Raw genomic sequence first — 18,315 nt, 5'->3', positions numbered from 1 at the left:
AAAAACTCTTATAATTCAATAAGAAAGCAAATAGACCAATTTTTAAATGGGCAAAGTCAATTGGGCCTAACAGACCTATACAGAACATTCCAACCCACAACAGCAGAGTATCTATTTTTTCAAGTGCACAAGAAACATTCTTCAGAATAGGGCATATGTTAGGCCACAAAATAAGTCTTGATAAATTTTAAAAGATTGGAACCATACAAAGTATCTTTTCCAGTTACAATAAAATGTAAACAGCAAAAGGAAAGCTGGAAAATTCACAAATATGTAGAAATTAAAGAACATACTCTTAACAACCAGTGGGACAAAGATGAGGACACAAGGGAAATTAGAAGATATCTTGAGACAAGTGGAAAAGAAAACACAACATACCAAAACTTATAGGATCCAGCAAAAGCAATGCTAAGAGGGAAATTTATAGTGTAAATGCTTGCATTAAAGAAGAAAGATCCTAAGTCAACAATTTACCTTCATACCTTCAGGAACTAGAAAAAGAAGAACAAACTCAACCCAAAGCTGGCAGAAGGAAGGAAATAATAAAGATTAAAACAGCAATAAATACAGTAGAGATTTAAAATAATAGAGAAAATCAGTAAAACCAAGAGTTGGTTCTTTTGAAAAGATGAACAAAATTGAAAAACCTTTAGCTAGGTTGGCTAAGAGAAAAAGAGAGAAGACTCAAATTTCTAAAATTAGAAATGAAAGAGGGTACATCACCACCAATTTTACAGAAATAAAAAGGATTATGAGGATACTATGAACAAGTGTACAACAACAAATTGGATAACTTTGAAATGGACAAATTCCTAGAAACACAAAATTTACCAAGACTGAATCATAAAGAATAGATTTTCTGAATAGACTTATAGCAACTAAGGTAGTATCTTCCTTGGGTGGTAAAGGATACCATAGGGTTCATTATTTTATAAACTTAGTTCATATTATTTTTCTCTAAGTTCATCGCCTTTTCTCTAAGTTCATCACCTTACACATACTCATTGAATCCCATGTACTGTGTTTTGGCCTGCTCAGGCAGCTTTGAGCCTTTATTTATCAATTTGTCCCTGTTAGCTTAAAATTTCACTACCTGGGAGAGGAAAGTAGCATGCAAACTTGAAGATCTTATTTTATACTCCCTTTCCTATATCATTTAGTAAAATGTTAAATAAGAGTATCTCTGCATCCACGCTTTAAATCCCTATTGTTAATATTTCCTAACTAAAGAAGAACCTATATATGGCTTGGTTCATGGTGTCTTTAATCTCCAAATATAAATTGAACTGTAAAAAAATTTAATAATTATGTGAGAACCACAACTTCCAACTGATTGGACTACTATTGCAATACTCTTCTTGCCATAAAACAGGGTATGGTTTTTACCCTTTCTCACCAAATATTTTCAACTCATTGTACTGTGGTTTTTTTTTTCTACTGGCAGTGCTTCTTCAGTTTTACAGTGGAACACAATAGCAGTGTTAGCTTTTTCACCAACTTTGATGTCTTCTATTCTGTATATTGAGGTCAGCCTGATATTTTATTCCAGGTCTTAGGTTATAGCATGGAATGGAAACGAGATTCTGTTATTAAGAGATAGTAGAGAATGACTATGATCCAAATACTCTTAGATAATCAATTTGGATTTTAACAGCAAAATAGGTATCAACTTGACTCCTTTTTCTACGTGGAGTGCCTGTTATACAGCACAGTGACCTTGAAAGCAGTTCTAGTTTCAGGCTTGTTAAAAAGCATTTTAGTCTTACAGTGTTACTGTATTTGTTAGGTAGTTTCACAATGTTAAATTTGACTCATTAGGGATGATATATTCCATTTTCAGTTATATCAAATCTCCCAAAAAATAAAAGTCTAGAACCAGACAGCTTCATTGGTGAGTTCTGTCAAATATTTAAAGAAGAATTAATACCAATCCTTCTCAAATTCTCCCAAAAAAATAGAAGAGAAAGGAATACTTCAAAATTCATTTTATGAGGTGAGCATTACCCTGATACCAAAACCAGATGAGGAGGCCACAAGAAGAGAAAATTACAGCCAATATCACTGATAAACACAGATGAAAAAATCCTCAATAAAATATTAGCAAACCAAACTCAAATACTTTAAAAGGATCATACACCATGATCAAGGGGAATTTTCCAGAGGTGCAAGGATGGCTTAACATCTGCAAATCAAACAATATTATACACCACATTAGCAAAATGAAGGGTAAAAATCATATGATCATCACAATAGATGCAGAAACGCATTTGACAAAATTCAATACCCACATATGATAAAACTCTCAACAAAGTGGGCATAGAGGGAACATACCTCAACGTAATAAAGGAGATACATGATAATCCCACAGCTAGCGTCATACTCAATGCTGAAAAGCTGAAAGCTTTTCTTTTAAGATTAAGAACAAGCAAGGATGCCCACCCTTGTCACTTTTATTCAACATAGCATTAGAAGTCCTAGCCAAAGCAATTAAGCAAGGAAAAGAAAGAAAAAACAAATCGGAAGGGAAGAAGTAAAACTTGTTTGCAAATGACATGATATATATTTTTAAAACCCTAAAGACCACACAAAAAAACTGTTAGGACTAATAAACAAATTCAGTCAATCTGCAGGATACCAAATCAATATTAAAAAATGTGTTTCTATACACTAATAACGAACTAGCAGAAAGAAAAATTAAGAAAACCATTCCATTCACAATTGCATCAAAAAGAAGAAATATCTAGGAATAAATTTAACCAAGGGACTTGCACACTGAAAGCTGTAAGATGTTGATGAAAGAAATTGTAGAAGACACAGATAAAAGGAAGGATATTCCATGCTCATGGATTGGAAGAATTAATATTGTTAAAATGTCCATTCTACCAAAGCAATCTGTAGATTCAGTGCAATCCCTATAAAATTCCAGTGTCATTTTTTCAGAAAATAGAACAAACAATCCTAAAATTTGTATGGAACCATAAAAGACCTCAAATAGCTGAAGCAATAGAAAAAAGGACAAAGCTGGAGGCATCACACTCCTTGATTTGAAACTATATTTCAAAGCTATAGTAATCAAAAAAGTATGAAGACTATATTTTCAGGGATCATTTGTATAGTTTGTTACTAGAGAAGTTTTTATGAACGTGTAGAGCACCCGAAACCACGAGAAGGAGGTGCAGCCTTCTCTCCTGAATGTGAAGTCAGCTCTTGGTGTTACTTCTGCAACTGCCACTAGCCACTGATGATTGTTCTTCTCTTCCTTTGGGAGAGTAAGAGGGAGAGAACGCTGTCAGAGTTAAAAAAAAACAAAAACAAAAAAAACCCAAGATGGTATTCACACAAAAACAGACACATAGATCAATGGAGCAAAATAGAGATCCTAGAAATAAACTTAAGCATGTATGGTCAGTTAATTTATAACACAGAAGCCAAAACTATACAGTGGGGAAGGGACAGTCTCTTTAATAAATGGTGTTGGGAAAATTGGACAGCCACATGCAAAAAAATTGAAACTGGACCACTATCTTAACACCATACACAATAATCAACTCAAAGTGGATCAAAAATTTGAACATAAGACCTGAGACCATAAAACTCCTAAAAGAAAACACAAGTGGTAAACTCCTTGACATTGGTCTTGGCAATGAGTTTTTGAATTGGACTCCAAAGCAAAGGCAACAAAAACAAAAAAATAAACTAGTGGGACTACATCAAACTAAAATACTTCTGCACAGGAAAGGAAACCAACAAAATGAAAAGGCAGCCTACTAAATGGGAGAAAATATTTGCAAATCATATATCTGATTAGGGGTTAATATCTAAAATATATAAAGAACTCATTCAACTCAATAACAAAAAAATCAATCTGATTAAAAAATGAGCAGAGGGGCTTCCCTGGTGGCGCAGTGGTTGAGAGTCCGCCTGCCGATGCAGGGGACGTGGGTTCGTGCCCTGGTCCGGGAAGATCCCACATGCCACGCATGGCTGCTGAGCCTGCGTGTCTGGAGCCTGTGCTCCGCAACGGGAGAGGCCACAACAGTGAGAGGCCCACGTACCGCACACACACACACAAAAATGAGCAGAGAATCTGAATAGACATTTTTCCAAAAAAGACATACCTATGGCCAATAGGTACATGAAAAGGTTCTCAATATCACTAATCATCAGGAAAATGCAAATCAAAATAATGAGATATCACCTCACACCTTTTTGAATGGCTATTATCAAAAAAACAAAAAATAACAAGTGTTGGCAAAGATGTGGACAAAAGGAACTCTTGCACACTGTTTCTGGGACTGTAAACAGTATCCAGGTTCCTCAAAAAATTAAAAATAGAACTACCATATGATCCAGCAGTTCCCCTTCTGGGTATTTATCCAAAGAAAATGAAAACACTAACTGGAAAAGATATATGCACCCCCATGTTTCTTGCAGCATTATTTACAGTGGCTAAGCAACCTAAATGTCCACTGATGGATGAATGGATAAAGAAGTGGTGTATAAAAAAGAATGAAACCTTGCCATTTGTCATAACATAGATGGACCTTGAGGGTATTACGCTAAGTGAAATAAGTCAAACAGAGAACAACAGATACCATGTGATGTCATTTATATGTGGAATCTAAAAACAAATAAAATCAAAACAATAAAACAAACAAAAACCAAGCTCATGGATATAGAGAATATATTGGTAGTTGCCAGAGGCAGGGGAGGGTGGGGGTGGGTGAAATAGGTGAAGGGGGTTAAAAAGTACAAACTTCTAGCAATAAATTAAATAAGTCATGGGGATGTAATATACTGCATGGTGACTATAGTTAATAAATTATATTGTATATTGAAAATTGCTTAAAACTTTTCCTCACAAGAACAAAAATTTTATAACTGTATGGTGATGGATACTAACTAGACTTACTATGGTGATCGTTTCACAGTATATGCACATATTGAATCATTATGTTGTACACCTGAAACTAATATGTCAATTATATCTAAATTTAAAAAAGAATTATATCAAAGCTTGACATTAGAATAAATATAGATATTTGTGCTTTAAGTGTATGGATAAGTGTGGTTTAAGTCTTGCCTAGCTTTTGCTGAGAGTATTAGTAGACTAGAATTTTCCCTTCTCAGAGTGATTTATAGGATTCTTGGCCAGGTTGTTGATTTTCTGAGTACTCTTTTTCATTATCTTCTTGCTTATCTTTTTAGAAGCTCATTATTTTTTCTGCAAGTGTATGAATAATAAAAGTTTAGGTGAAACTTAAACTAGCAAATTGTAGTACTTTTCAGAAGTCCTAGTGAAAATTTACTTTCTTTTTTACAGTTCACTTGGTTTGAAGGAGTAGGGCCATACAGTGGTAAGAAGAACTGTATCAGGGAACAAGAACTGGTCAAAATTACAATTTGGGGTTATTTGTAGAATTTAAAATACTTCATTATAAATAATCAGAAGTTTATCTACTGCATTTCACGTTTACCATTAGCAGAATAATGGAATTTTCTTCTTGTTTTTTTAAATTTTGATATATGTCATTGGTTCATCAATAACAAGAAGAATTATGATAGTTTATTCAAAGCTTTTCTGTGTAAGTACGTAAGCTGGAACCAGTTCAATCCAAAATTCAATTGTATACCTATTATGTGTGTAAAAATATGCTAGATATTTGATTTATAATGGTTCAGACAGAAATACATATATTCCAAGCACAAGATTGTTAATTGTTTTTTAAGAAAGGGAAGTAAGGAGAAAAGTCATTAGTTTAAAAAGCTTTTACCATAGTGTGGAAACACTTGAGTCACAAATATATGATCTTACTCACCTAGCCAAGCATAAGCACTAAATGAAAAAGAAAGTATTCAGCAGGTGATGTTGAACACTTTGTTGGACAGGTCATGGTCCTCATGAGCAGAGCAGTGAACACTGTGGTAGATTTAGTGTTATGACATATATTCTCATTGTTGTTGGGAAAAACTTGTTTTAATCATGAATGTGGGTATGAATTCTTCTAAGGCTTTATTAGAAGAAAACAATGCAAATGTTCGTTGAGCAAAAGTGCTTATATATGAATTATCTCTGACCCCAAAGAAGTTTTCAGTGTAATTGAAGAGTCAAGACATGCATATGTGAAAGCATTATAAACATAATGGAATAAGAACCTACCCTAAATTTTTAGGGTAGGCTTTCTGTCCTGGAAGTCTTCATGGAGGAAATGGGATTTGAGATGTCCACTGAAGAACTGATAGACTTCTTCATGTTAAGATGAAATTTCCCTTGTTACAGTAGAACCTACTGTAATTATTGTTTGACATGCTTATTGTAAGCCATGAATTTCATTGTAGTATACTAGGGATGATGATCACAGGTTCTGAAATCAAACTGCCTGGATCCAAACTCAGATTCTACCACTTATTAGCTGCATTACCATCAAATGGGAATAATAATAGTATCTTTCTTACAGAGTTAGGATTAATGAGAATAATGCATCTACATATCATGGGAATAGCATGAGCTCTGGAGTCTGACAGATCTTGGTTCAAATCCCAGTTCTGCTACTTACCAGAGACCTTAGGCACTTGAGTTCTCCAAGATTCAGTTTTCTCATTTATAAATGGAGATGATAAAGCCTAACCCAAAGGGCTGTTGTGATGATTAAATGAAGCAATTTATGTAAAGCACTTAGTAGAGTGCCTGACATACAGTAGAAGCTCTATGAATAATTTTATGTTGTTATAAAATCTAAGTCATGTAGAGACTTCAGTTTTATCTTTCTATTCATGTTTTTAGGGTGAACCTGGTCTGCCGGGATACCCAGGGAACCCTGGTATCAAAGGTGCTATGGGAGATACTGGTTTGCCTGGATTACCGGGGAGCCCTGGAGCAAAAGGACAACCAGGCCTTCCTGGATTCCCTGGTAATATTACTTTTCTTAAATGCTTCCTTCTCTCCTTTCTTATCTACTCTAACCCATGTCACAAAGCAACTTCTTAATTGACAGACTTCTGTTCTATTTCTCAATTAGCTATGGACCAGCAAAGCAATCTCGAACTAGCTCTTTAACATTTTTGCCCAAATTTCTTTCTGTATAAAATGAAAATGGGCATTACCAACTCAGCAGGACAATATCCTGTGGGCAGAGAGCACTTTTGAGTCTTTGACTGCTAGCCACAAGTCAACTAAGCGGCCTTACTAGTTTGCTAGGTGATAATGTACACTGCTAAGCCCTAGCCTGCTGCTGATTCCCTTAGAATGTTGTACTCAGGCACAGGTGGGTAGCTGTTGGTAGAACAATCATGCAGTTCATTCAAATGATAAGGACTGAGTCATGCAAGCAAAGGGACTTAAGCACTGTAGTCAAGTAGGTGGTCTGAACTCAATTGTTATAGTACCTGCTCCGTTTACGCTTGTATTTTTGTTTGTTTGTTTGTTTTTTGGATTGCACAGTGGCATGGATGCATTGGGCCTTTGGTTATCTTTTCCTTCACCTTTTTATTAAAGTATAGCATACAGTAAAATGTACAAGACAATAAATGAGTTTTTACATTATATATATATATATATATATATATCCATGCACCTACCACACACATCAAGGTATAAAACAGTTCCCTTACCCCATGAAGTTTACCTATGCCCCTTCACAGTGACACTCCCCTTCCCCAGGTAACCACTACTATGACTTCTATCACCACCAGTTAATTTTACCTGTTTTTGAAATTCACATAAATGGAATGATACAGTATATATCTTTGTGTCTAGCTTCTTTCACTCATCACTATGAATGTAAGATTCATTTATCTTGTTGCCAGTCAGCAGTTTTTGTGCTTTTTTTTTATCATTGCTCCATAATATTCCATTGAAGAAATAAACCATAATCAATTACCCATTCTCTTCTTGATGGACTTTTGGGTTGTTTCCAGTTTGGGACTATTAAGGAAAAAGATGCTATTAACATTCTTTGACACGTCTTTTGCGGGACACGTGTACTCATTTCTCTCACACAAAAACTTAGTGGTAGAATTACTGAATCAGAGGGTAGGTGTACATTTAACTTTAGTAGATGGTGCCGGTTTTCCAAAGTGATTTTATACATTACAGTCCCACCTGCAATGTATGAATGTCCATGGGTGGCTCCTGGTGGCTTGCCATAATCATATAGTAGTTAGTACTTTGTGTTGTGAAACGTCCAGTTGCCTGTATCCTCACCTCACTTGATATTGTCAGTCTTTTTAATTTTAGCAATTCTTGTGGTTATATAGAGGTATTTCAATGAAGTTTTAATTTACCTTTTCCTAATGAATGACAATGTTAAACACCTTTTCATATACTTATTGGCCATTTGGCATCTTTATGAAGTACCTGCTCCAAGTTTTTTTGCTCTTATTTAATGAGTTGTTTGCCTTTTTTCTTATTATTCAGGGCAGTTCTTTATATATTCTGGATATGTATTACAAATAGATTCTTTCTGTCTCGAATTTGCCTTTCACTCTCTTAATGCTGTCATGCGATGTTAATAAAGTCCTTTCTTACTCTTCTTTCATGGTTAGTGCTTTTGTGTCCTATTAAAGAAATATTTGCCTACTCAGGTTTATGGAAATATTCTAATTTTTTCTGTAACTTCCAATGTTTAAGGTTTAAGGTTTTATATTTAGGTTTATGGTCTGTCTCGAAGAAGAATAGTTTTATGGTGTGATTGGGGTCAAGGTTCATTTTTTTTCATACAGATGTCCAATTGCTCCACACTCTTTTTTTATTTTAAAGAAACTGAGTTCTTCTTTTCTTCTGCTCATCGAAAGACACCATTAAGAAAATGAATAGGGAAGCTACAGACTAGGAGAAGATACTTGCAAAACATGTATCTCATAAATGACTGATATCTGGGATATATAAAGAACTTCTACAACTTAATAATAACAAGACATGCAATCCACTTTTCTAAATGCCGAAGACTTGGAACGTACATTTCACAAAAGAAGGTTCACGGATGTTCAATAAACACGTGCAAAAGCGATCAATATCGTTAGCTATCAAAGAAATGCAAATTAAAACCACAATGAGGTAGCACTACATTTCTACTAAAATGGCTATTATTAAAACAACTGGTATCACGATATGTTGTACAAGGATCTGGAGCAACTGGAATTCCCAAATATTGTTGTTTGTTTGTTTATAAATCACAGCATATACCTATTCTGTGACTCAGCAGTTTCACTTCTATCCAAGTATTTACCCAAGATAAATTAAGACTTATGTCTACAAAAATACCAGCACAGAGTTATTCATAGCAGCATTACTCATAATAGCTAAGTAGACCAGGTTTCCATAAATAGAATAGATATTCATGATAACTAAAACCTGACAACAACCCAAATGTCCAACAAGAAATGAATGGATTCTTAAAAACTTGGTATATCCATACAATGGAATCCTACCAATTAATTCTACCAGTATAATATGTGATAATTGTTTTTATTATGAATATAAAATAATGTCAACCTCTGGATAAATCAATTTAAAACTTAAAATTATTCTTAAATCATCAAGCAAACACCAGCATCTTTTTGGGTTTTCTTTCTATTCTTCACTGTTTCTATGCTAACACTCTAAATTATAAATTTGAATTGTAGCTCTCAAAGCAGTGTGGTTTTTCTTTTATCATTAAATTGAGCTCTTTACTCTAGGAACCCCAGGCCTTCCTGGACCAAAAGGTATTAATGGTCCTCCTGGGAACCCTGGCCTTCCAGGAGAACCTGGTCCTGTAGGTAAGAATGAAAAATAAGGGTTTGCTGTTCTGTTAAACTAAGGCTTTATTCATTTTTGGAAAGTCAGATCATTTCTGGGAGCTGTGAACATTTTCAAGACAAAGAAACATGGTGATCATTCACTTAATACTACCTGTTAGGTACGAAGTGAGCAATTCTTAATAAAAGTTGCTTAAAATTATTATTATGGGACCTTATTTTGGGGGCTCACTTTTTCCAAGGAGAGTTATTTCAAATATCCTATAATAGTAGGTAGACACTCTGATTATTTTAGAATGGCAAGGTGTAGTTTTCTTTGTTTACTGAATTCTAAAGCAAATCACTTCCTTTGGCCCCATACAAGGCCTATAATTCACCCCACTTCCATCCCCCGACACATGCACATCTTGCTTTCTTATATATTCTAAAGGTAGATTAAAATGAGAAAGTGAAATGTTTTGAATACTGAATGAATGATAAAGCAGTTCCTTATTCTCAAATTATCCTGTATTTCTTTTCCACAAGATTTCATGATTTAAAAGGAGTGTCCCAGAGACACTTTGTGTCTTTTGGGTAGAACTATTTGAAGCCAAAATGGAAAGAATTGGGGATATGTAAGGAAAAGGGAATTAGGAAGATAGGTGTAACCTGCTGTACTCTGTTCTTTAGGTGGTGGAGGTCGTCCTGGGCCACCAGGGCCTCCAGGTGAAAAAGGCAAACCAGGTCAAGATGGTATTCCTGGACCAGCTGGACAGAAGGGTGAACCAGGTGCTATATTTTTTTATTGTCCTTAATTTTCTAATTTCTTCCTTGTCTACTTTAACTTTTGCCCTTTTTTACCCATAGTGAAATTGTATCTTCTTTCTTACCCTCTAAGCTACCACATACTTTTCCCTTCCTAATTACCTTCTTCCACTCCGTCCTGCGAATATTACCTCACATTTATCGATAAAGTTGCCTCCCTCTTATGAAAAACTCCACATCCTTTCTTGTTCAATTTTTCATGTCAGGAAGCTACCTGGACAACTTCTTGTCATCAAGAAGTCAACTACTCTGGATGACCTCCTTTCACTATGCAATCTCTATTCCATTTATATATATACACATATATTCATATGACATGAGTTTTTAAAGATAACACTCATCACAAATAGAATATAAGTTTATATGGTTTTCTCATGTTAGAATTGTAGTTCCATGTTGGAAATGTCTTCATGTTTCACATAATATACATTGCAGCACTTACGAAAAACCTAAATGATCCAAAAATAGTTTGTCCTTGTTTCAGTTATTATTATCTATTTGAGAATTTTTGGTTTATGCTCTAACAGGTCAACCAGGCTTTGGAATCCCAGGACCCCCTGGACTTCCAGGACTTTCTGGTAAACTTTAATGAAGCATGCTATATCAGTCCATAAAATATAATATTCTCCAGTACACTTACTTATTCATCTCCACATACAACCCCAGACAACTCAAAGCTAGAGTTACATCTTAAAGCATTTCTTAATTAGCAACTTAGTATAAAGAGTTGTACTATAAAAAATACACCATTAAGAACATTTACATATAGATATCTCTTCATTAACCTCATAAATAAGTGTTAGGGGTGGGATAGGGAGGGTGGGAGGGAGACGCAAAAGGGAGGGGATATGGGGATATATGTATACATATAGCTGATTCACTTTGTTATACAGCAGAAACTAACACAACATTGTAAGGCAATTATACTCCAATAAAGATGTTAAAATTTTTAAAAAAAGAAAGCAAAATTGTACGAAGAGGTAGATTTCACTAAGTTTTTAAAAACCCTTTTAGCCAGAAGAAAAACACTTTTTTCTCCCCATGGAAACCAAAACCAAGGTAATATAAGAAAACTGTAGAAATATGTACCAATAATAAAAATGTCTATTGAAAACTCCATCTTAATTTACATCTTGAATTTTGGATGGGTAGGTGTGCACACACATCTACCTTCCCTCATTTGTTCTTACTATTATTGTAAGCACCAAGTAGTCAATTAAATGACTGAATGTGTGTACAGATATGTATGTTTATGTTCTGAAATGACCATTGGCTATTCTATGGAGGCTTTTTTCAAACCACACATAGATCTCTTAGAAATTCCTGTATTTTTTTCATGAATCCAACATAAAAATTATTAGTCTAATCTGCGACTGTTTTATTGCTCTCAAGCATGTCGGTGGTGTAGAAAAGGTGTTGAAAAGAGTTCATCTAGATTGTGTTTCTAAATCTTGGATAGAATGGTCTTCGGGGACACACAGCAACCGTTGAAGATCCATATCTTCCAATGGTCTCAAAAATTAGTCTCAAAACATTTGTGTTAGGAATTTCCTCCAGCTATCTCTAACCTATTGTTGCAGATATTTTATACTTTTCTATTTTTTCTCCTTTTTTCTCATAACTACTGGTCATGTGATCATTGCTCTGTGTCCTAATACAAAGGATATCTTTTAGGATGCAAGTTATTATTGTTTCTATATTTCTATACATAGAAATAACAGTATGGGTTTTCTGGATGGGCTGGGGATTTGGTAGGAGGTAGAAATGACCTCAGTAAATTCCATTACTTGTTCTAGTAAGTGGGAGCAGCTTTAGTCTTACAGACAAGCCTGATATTCAGTATCATTTAATGTGTTCTCTAACATGACTTCACTTTCATAGGTCAAAAGGGTGATGGAGGATTACCTGGCATTCCAGGAAACCCTGGCCTTCCAGGTCCAAAGGGTGAACCAGGCTTTCATGGTTTCCCTGGTCTGCAGGGTCCCCCAGGCCCTCCTGGTTCTCCAGGTCCAGCTCTGGAAGGCCCTAAAGGCAACCCTGGGCCCCAAGGTCCTCCAGGGAGACCAGGTATGTACATGAGTGGTAGGGGAATGGTCTATTTATTAGTCCATTTATTTCATTTTGCTGGTAGGTTATTCAGTCTTTAGGACTTTCGAATCTATAATCCAAAGAACTTCTTAAAAAGAAAGAGCTTATTTTATTCATAGCTTCATCCATTTCCATGGCATCTAATAATTCTTCTCAGTAATGCGTTTCATCATTTAAAGTTGAACTAAAACATACCAACTTGGAGGAAAAAAGGAAATAGTGGATTTATTAGTCTTTTTATTAAACATAAAGCTATACTGATAACCTGGCAGCAAAATGTCATCTGCATTTTTAATGTGAGCTTCTCAGCATGTCATCACAGAAATCATTTTAGTGATCACCCAATAGATGCTTGTGGTCCATACCAAAAGTGTTGCTATGGTTCTGTCATATGATCAGCAAATGTCACCAAGCACAATAAAGAAATTTTATCTTCTCTAGGAGCTAGGCAATCAAATTTATCTTCAACATCACAGCATGATTAAATTGAATAGTGATCTCTTCATACCAGCTTCATGTCTATACCTCATTTGTCTTGTGTTAACTGCTCTAGTAGTCTCAGTTTTGCATCCAATGTTCACTTTTCATTTTGTGTTTGTGCTGTGTCATTTCATTTTAGTAAGTTTGGAAATGCTCATTTTCATCCTGAATTAATGTCGCTGAGCTCAATCACTGGAGATAGATTATTAATACATTCTTGAGACTTGATATTCAATTTTTATATTTCTAATTATTGAAAACTTGGCCCTCATTGATTTTTTAAAAATAAGAGAAATGTAAGATTAAAAAAACAAAGCAATTGCCTTTTTATCCTTTGAAGGTCTCTGACCCATTTTTAAAATGTATTTAAAAGTGAAAATTTCCATAAACTCTGAAGAGATTACAGTCAGTTTTAATACAGTGTGCTCTAAAAACATGAATTAAATGGGATCACATACTTTGTTCAGAAGATCATTTTCAAAACTAGATTTTATCTGATCTGACTGTTTATAGAGAGTGTTATTTAAAGTTTTACTTTGGTTTACTACTGAAGAAAAGCAGTGAAAAGCTCCTCAGCCATGTTAATTCTCTTGCATGTAATGTAAAGAATTGACACAAATATCTTGCTTGGTTATGCATGCAATAATTCAAATAAACCAAACTATTATCATTTTTTGTATTTTAATCAGCACTGTGGCTGCTTATTCTTACTAGTAATAGAGCTCAATGCTGAACATTACTCTGAAATATGTCAACATAAAGACATCAGTCACAAAGTTTCTTTAAAAATTACTGTTTCGGGCTTCCCTGGTGGCGCAGTGGTTGAGAGTCCGCCTGCCGATGCAGGGGACACGGGTTCGTGCCCCGGTCTGGGAAGATCCCACATGCCGCGGAGCGGCTGGGCCCATGAGCCATGGCCACTGAGCCTGTGCGTCCGGAGCCTGTGCCCCGCAACGGGAGAGGCCACAACAGTGAGAGGCCCGCGTACCGCAAAAATAATAATAATAATAATAATAATAGTTTCTAAAAGAAATAATAACAAAAGTAGTCAGAAGAAGAACACACATCTGATGAGTATTTGTGACTCCTTGACTTGTTCATAAACTACATATTAAAATGGAATTTTAAACCCAATTGCTCTTAGAATTGATTGTTGTCGTCTACACTCATAGTAATAATTATTATCAAAATGATTTTTGGTCTTTCAAAATTTGTTACATGTGCTGTTTTTATTTTAGTGTTGATGTGAAGTGGTGATAGTTTGGTTTATATACAGATGCATGAATATGAGCTGCAGAGTATTCTTTTATTGAATTAAAGTTTAACTTGAAAGAAGTTAGTGTAATGCTTTAGTTTCTTGATATTTCTAACAATTTTGATATTTTTCCTTTTTGTTAATGATGACATTGGGCCTTGGTGAACTTTGATCCCTATCCAGGTCCTACAGGTTAGCTCCTTAACTCCAAAGTAGTATCTGCATGAAGTATGAAACTTTTCTTATATTTATATATATATATATGTATGTGTATATTATTTATATACACATATATAGTGTATGTATATGTGTGTATATAGGTGTATATACACCTGTACCTAATATTTTCAAGTGTTTGAATATATTTTAAGAGCATATATGCCAATTCAATTCTTACATGTTGATCTATCTGAAAGTTGTCAGGAACTTGCAGAGTCCAGTTGCAGAGTCCAGTTTTTCTGTCTATTGGAATAACTCAAAATTACCTAATTAGGAAAACTGATTTATCATTTTAAAATTCATATATTTGTGTCATTTTTAGTTGAAAATTTTTAGTACTCAAAAGTATATTGTATACTATTTTACGTTTACCTTTAGAGTGTATTTCCTATTTTTGCCTCGTATCTGTTAATGTAAATGAAATTGGAACTATTCTTCAAAAAGACATTCTTTTTAAACAATAATATGTATTATCAGATCCTGCAAATATGCAATTCTTGACGAGCCATACCTCTTGTAATTTTTCGAACCATCCCATCTTCACATTTTGGTTTGTCACAAAGTTCTAAATTCTGCTGCTATGTAAATGGACTAATAGGCACAGAGTAAATAAAAAAGTCAGTGCAACCAGCACAGACTAGAAACCTCTTAATCTTACTTTCATCCTATACATATAAAAAGTACACACCCAAGAAAAGTTACCAAGAGCTGCCCATTAGAAAACTGCTAATTCATATTAAAAGATGTTCACCTAATCAGGAGTAAAAAGAACCACAAATATCTGAGTGTGTTTATTATTTTTCAAGATAAATAGCCCTTTTCAAATTTCTAAGGAGGAACTAAAAGGGGAAAAAGTATAATCCTGAGTTCTGGCTATTGGAAATGGCAGGAAATTTTCTCTTCTTATGATTTTAAAATTCATAATTTTTCAAGATTCTTTTTAGGAAGCCGTCTATCTCTGTGTGAATCAATTCCCTGGTTTATTACTCCCCCACAAACCCATCATTTCATATAACCATAGATTATCGATCTAGAAGGACCTCATTTTTACATTTGTCAAAGAGGTATTCACAAGGCATTTGTTGATGATAGCAAGACAGATTTTATTCAAGACTATTGAATTAGGGAAGAGACTATTGTAATAGGAGAGACTGAGCTCAGCTCTGAGTACAACAAAGTCAAATGGAGATTTATAGTCCACTAGCAGAGTGAAGGAGTCAGTGGATGAAAAATTACTAAAAGGAGACATCAAGGGTAAGCAGATTCTTGCTAAACTGGCCTGTTAGAGTTCTCGCTAAAGGCAGTCCAAGGACTTACACATCAGGATAAGCAATGAGGAACTTGATCAGATATCAAGGGTGGGGAGGCTCTCCCTAAACTGACTTAGCAGGATTCTTGCTAAAACTGGACTCAACAGACCAAGGCCAGGGCCCAAGGGGTGAGGCCTAGTTGAGAAGAGGGCTCAGAGAAACCTGTCTAAAGTTTAGTCACAGATGAGGAAACTAAGGCCCAAAGAGGTTAATAAGCTTGCTCCAGGTCATATTGTTAGTTACTGGCATAGCTGGGAATCTGACTTGGGGCTCTCCAGTACTCCGTTAAGTGTCTGTTCTACTAGTAACATGTATCATCTTTCCACAAAGGCAGTTACATAACTTGATGCTTATGATCTGGCCTCTTATTCTAGTTATAAATATGATAAATGATGGAGCAAAGCTGCTTCTGCCATTTTAGGAGACTCTTATAGATAGCAGACTGGGCCTTGACTTCGCTTTCTTGTTTTCTGTTAACTCAAAAGCTCCATCAACCCCTACTAACTGCTTCTTGTGTTTTTCCTAAATGGATGTCATCAAAAAGTTTAAGACAAACACATGATATTTAACTATTGCCAAGATAAAGAGAAGACTAGGGTATTCTTTGAAGTAATTTTGAGTCCTGTCCTATCTGACTTACATAGAAGTCTGCTGCCTTGATCACTTCCAGACTTTACTGTCAGCTAGAATATTGTTTTCTTCTGAGGCACTAGAATATATTCAAAGAAGAAAAAGGAAAGTAGCCACATTACTTTAAAACTGATTTGACAACTTATTTACCAGATGTACTCTAAATTACATAGTTATTGGAATCTGGTATCTGCAGCGTTCTCTTCTTTGCAACAGTTGAAGACTACAACCTTAAGTGGAAACTGGATTTAAAATTTACCAGTCAATTCATCAGCTTATCTTTAGTTATTACCACGTATATACAAGACTTGAGATTTTTGTTTTATTTTGTTTTTCAGCTAAACTTTGTTAGATCATTTGAGAAATAATGGATTGAGAGCCTCATGTACAAAATTGACTTGGCATATAACTCATTAAAATGTTACCTTTTAGAAATTAAAGTCTTAGAAGTTTTGCTATGATATGATCTGAAGTTTTCCTTGTTACTTACTCAGACTGAAATATCATATAGTTCAATGACATATTTTTCTAAGAGTTCTTGTTTTGGTCCTTCTATATCAAACACATATATAAAATGTCTTTACTCAAACTCTGAATTATCTTTGGTAGGAATTCTAATTTATCTAGCTAATTGTGTTGCCAGACTGCTCAAAGTGTTGTCTTGAGTCAGTTTGCTGTATGTGATTTAGAAACCATTTAAACAAACAGAAACTGATTTTTGGCCTCCTGAATTTCAAATTGTCAAATGCTTTAAAAGTTTTATCACTAGGTAGTAATAGCAATGTTTTATATTTATATGACATACCACCATTTATATCATGTAACATACTTTCATTATAAGCTCCTTGAAGGCAGAATTTGGGTCTAGCTAATCTTTGAGTTCCCTGTAGCATCTTTCACATGGCAGATATCAGGTCAACATTTTTTTAAATGAATTTGACCTTTAAAACAACTCTGAAGGAGGTTAGGGCAGACAACACTATTCCCATTATGTGGGTGAGAAAACAAGCTCAGAGAGATTGAATTACCCAGAATCCCATAGATATAAGTAGTAGAGCCAAGAATAGATCCTAGGGCTTCTGATTCCTAGGATTCAGGGCTCTAGCACAATTTATTCTCTCTGCTAACCTCAGTGCTTATAAATCATAACAAGACTTGTAAGAAAAGGAAATTGTGTTTATAGTCAATTAACATTAACCAAGGGTTGTCCTGTTTGTAGGTTTTTTATCTTTTTATTTAATGATCCTTCTTTTAATAGTTAATAGCCTATTTTAATATGTGCATTGAATAATATAAAGTAAATGTGATATTTTCTGTGGTTTGGGATGGGATATTGCATGCCAAAATATTTTGAAGTGCCCCTTCACTGATGGTCTTCATATCTTTGGAAAATTCGAACTCAATAGTGAGCAAACATATATTGTCTTTTTGTCTTTGAGTAACTTATTACAAGTAATAATGCACAGAAGAACGCCTCTTGACGGATTATTTTTAAAAATCACAATCTGGCTTCATGGAATGATTTTCAAAGAAGACAAACAGAAGTACAGTTGGTAATGGCCATTGTCTACTCGTGTTTTAATTTCTCTATTTGATCACCTATGATCTTTGTATATTTGTCTAATAAGGCCTTTAAATTTAACTGTAGCTCCTTGGAGCAGCCTGCACACACCAATAAATTTGCACCTCATGTTTTTACTAAAGAATGGCAGAGGCCAAGATAAACTTTTACCCAAAAGTTTTACCCAGAGGAATAGAAGGCTATCAGTGAAGCGGTACTACCTTTCCAAC

General features: G+C 34.8%; 1 protein-coding gene and 1 non-coding gene across 2 annotated transcripts in view; both read left to right on the top strand.

Moving 5' to 3' along the window:
• Positions 1-18,315, top strand: part of COL4A5 (collagen type IV alpha 5 chain) — a 218,194-nt gene that overhangs the window by 180,796 nt on the left and 19,083 nt on the right. Inside the window, exons 37-41 of the mRNA XM_060137786.1 lie at positions 6,785-6,911; positions 9,679-9,759; positions 10,408-10,506; positions 11,070-11,120; positions 12,424-12,609. Of these exons, the coding sequence (XP_059993769.1) occupies positions 6,785-6,911; positions 9,679-9,759; positions 10,408-10,506; positions 11,070-11,120; positions 12,424-12,609 (544 nt within the window). The remainder of the gene's footprint in view (positions 1-6,784; positions 6,912-9,678; positions 9,760-10,407; positions 10,507-11,069; positions 11,121-12,423; positions 12,610-18,315) is intronic.
• Positions 3,086-3,296, top strand: LOC132514152 (small nucleolar RNA U3). Its single transcript, XR_009538644.1, has one exon. It is a non-coding gene; the product is annotated as a small nucleolar RNA U3 (small nucleolar RNA).

The sequence above is a fragment of the Lagenorhynchus albirostris genome, chromosome X (assembly GCF_949774975.1).
Source record: "Lagenorhynchus albirostris chromosome X, mLagAlb1.1, whole genome shotgun sequence".
NCBI classification, from domain to species: Eukaryota; Metazoa; Chordata; class Mammalia; order Artiodactyla; family Delphinidae; genus Lagenorhynchus; species Lagenorhynchus albirostris.
Note: the sequence above shows the minus strand (reverse complement) of the source record. Positions and strands in the feature narration are given on the sequence as shown.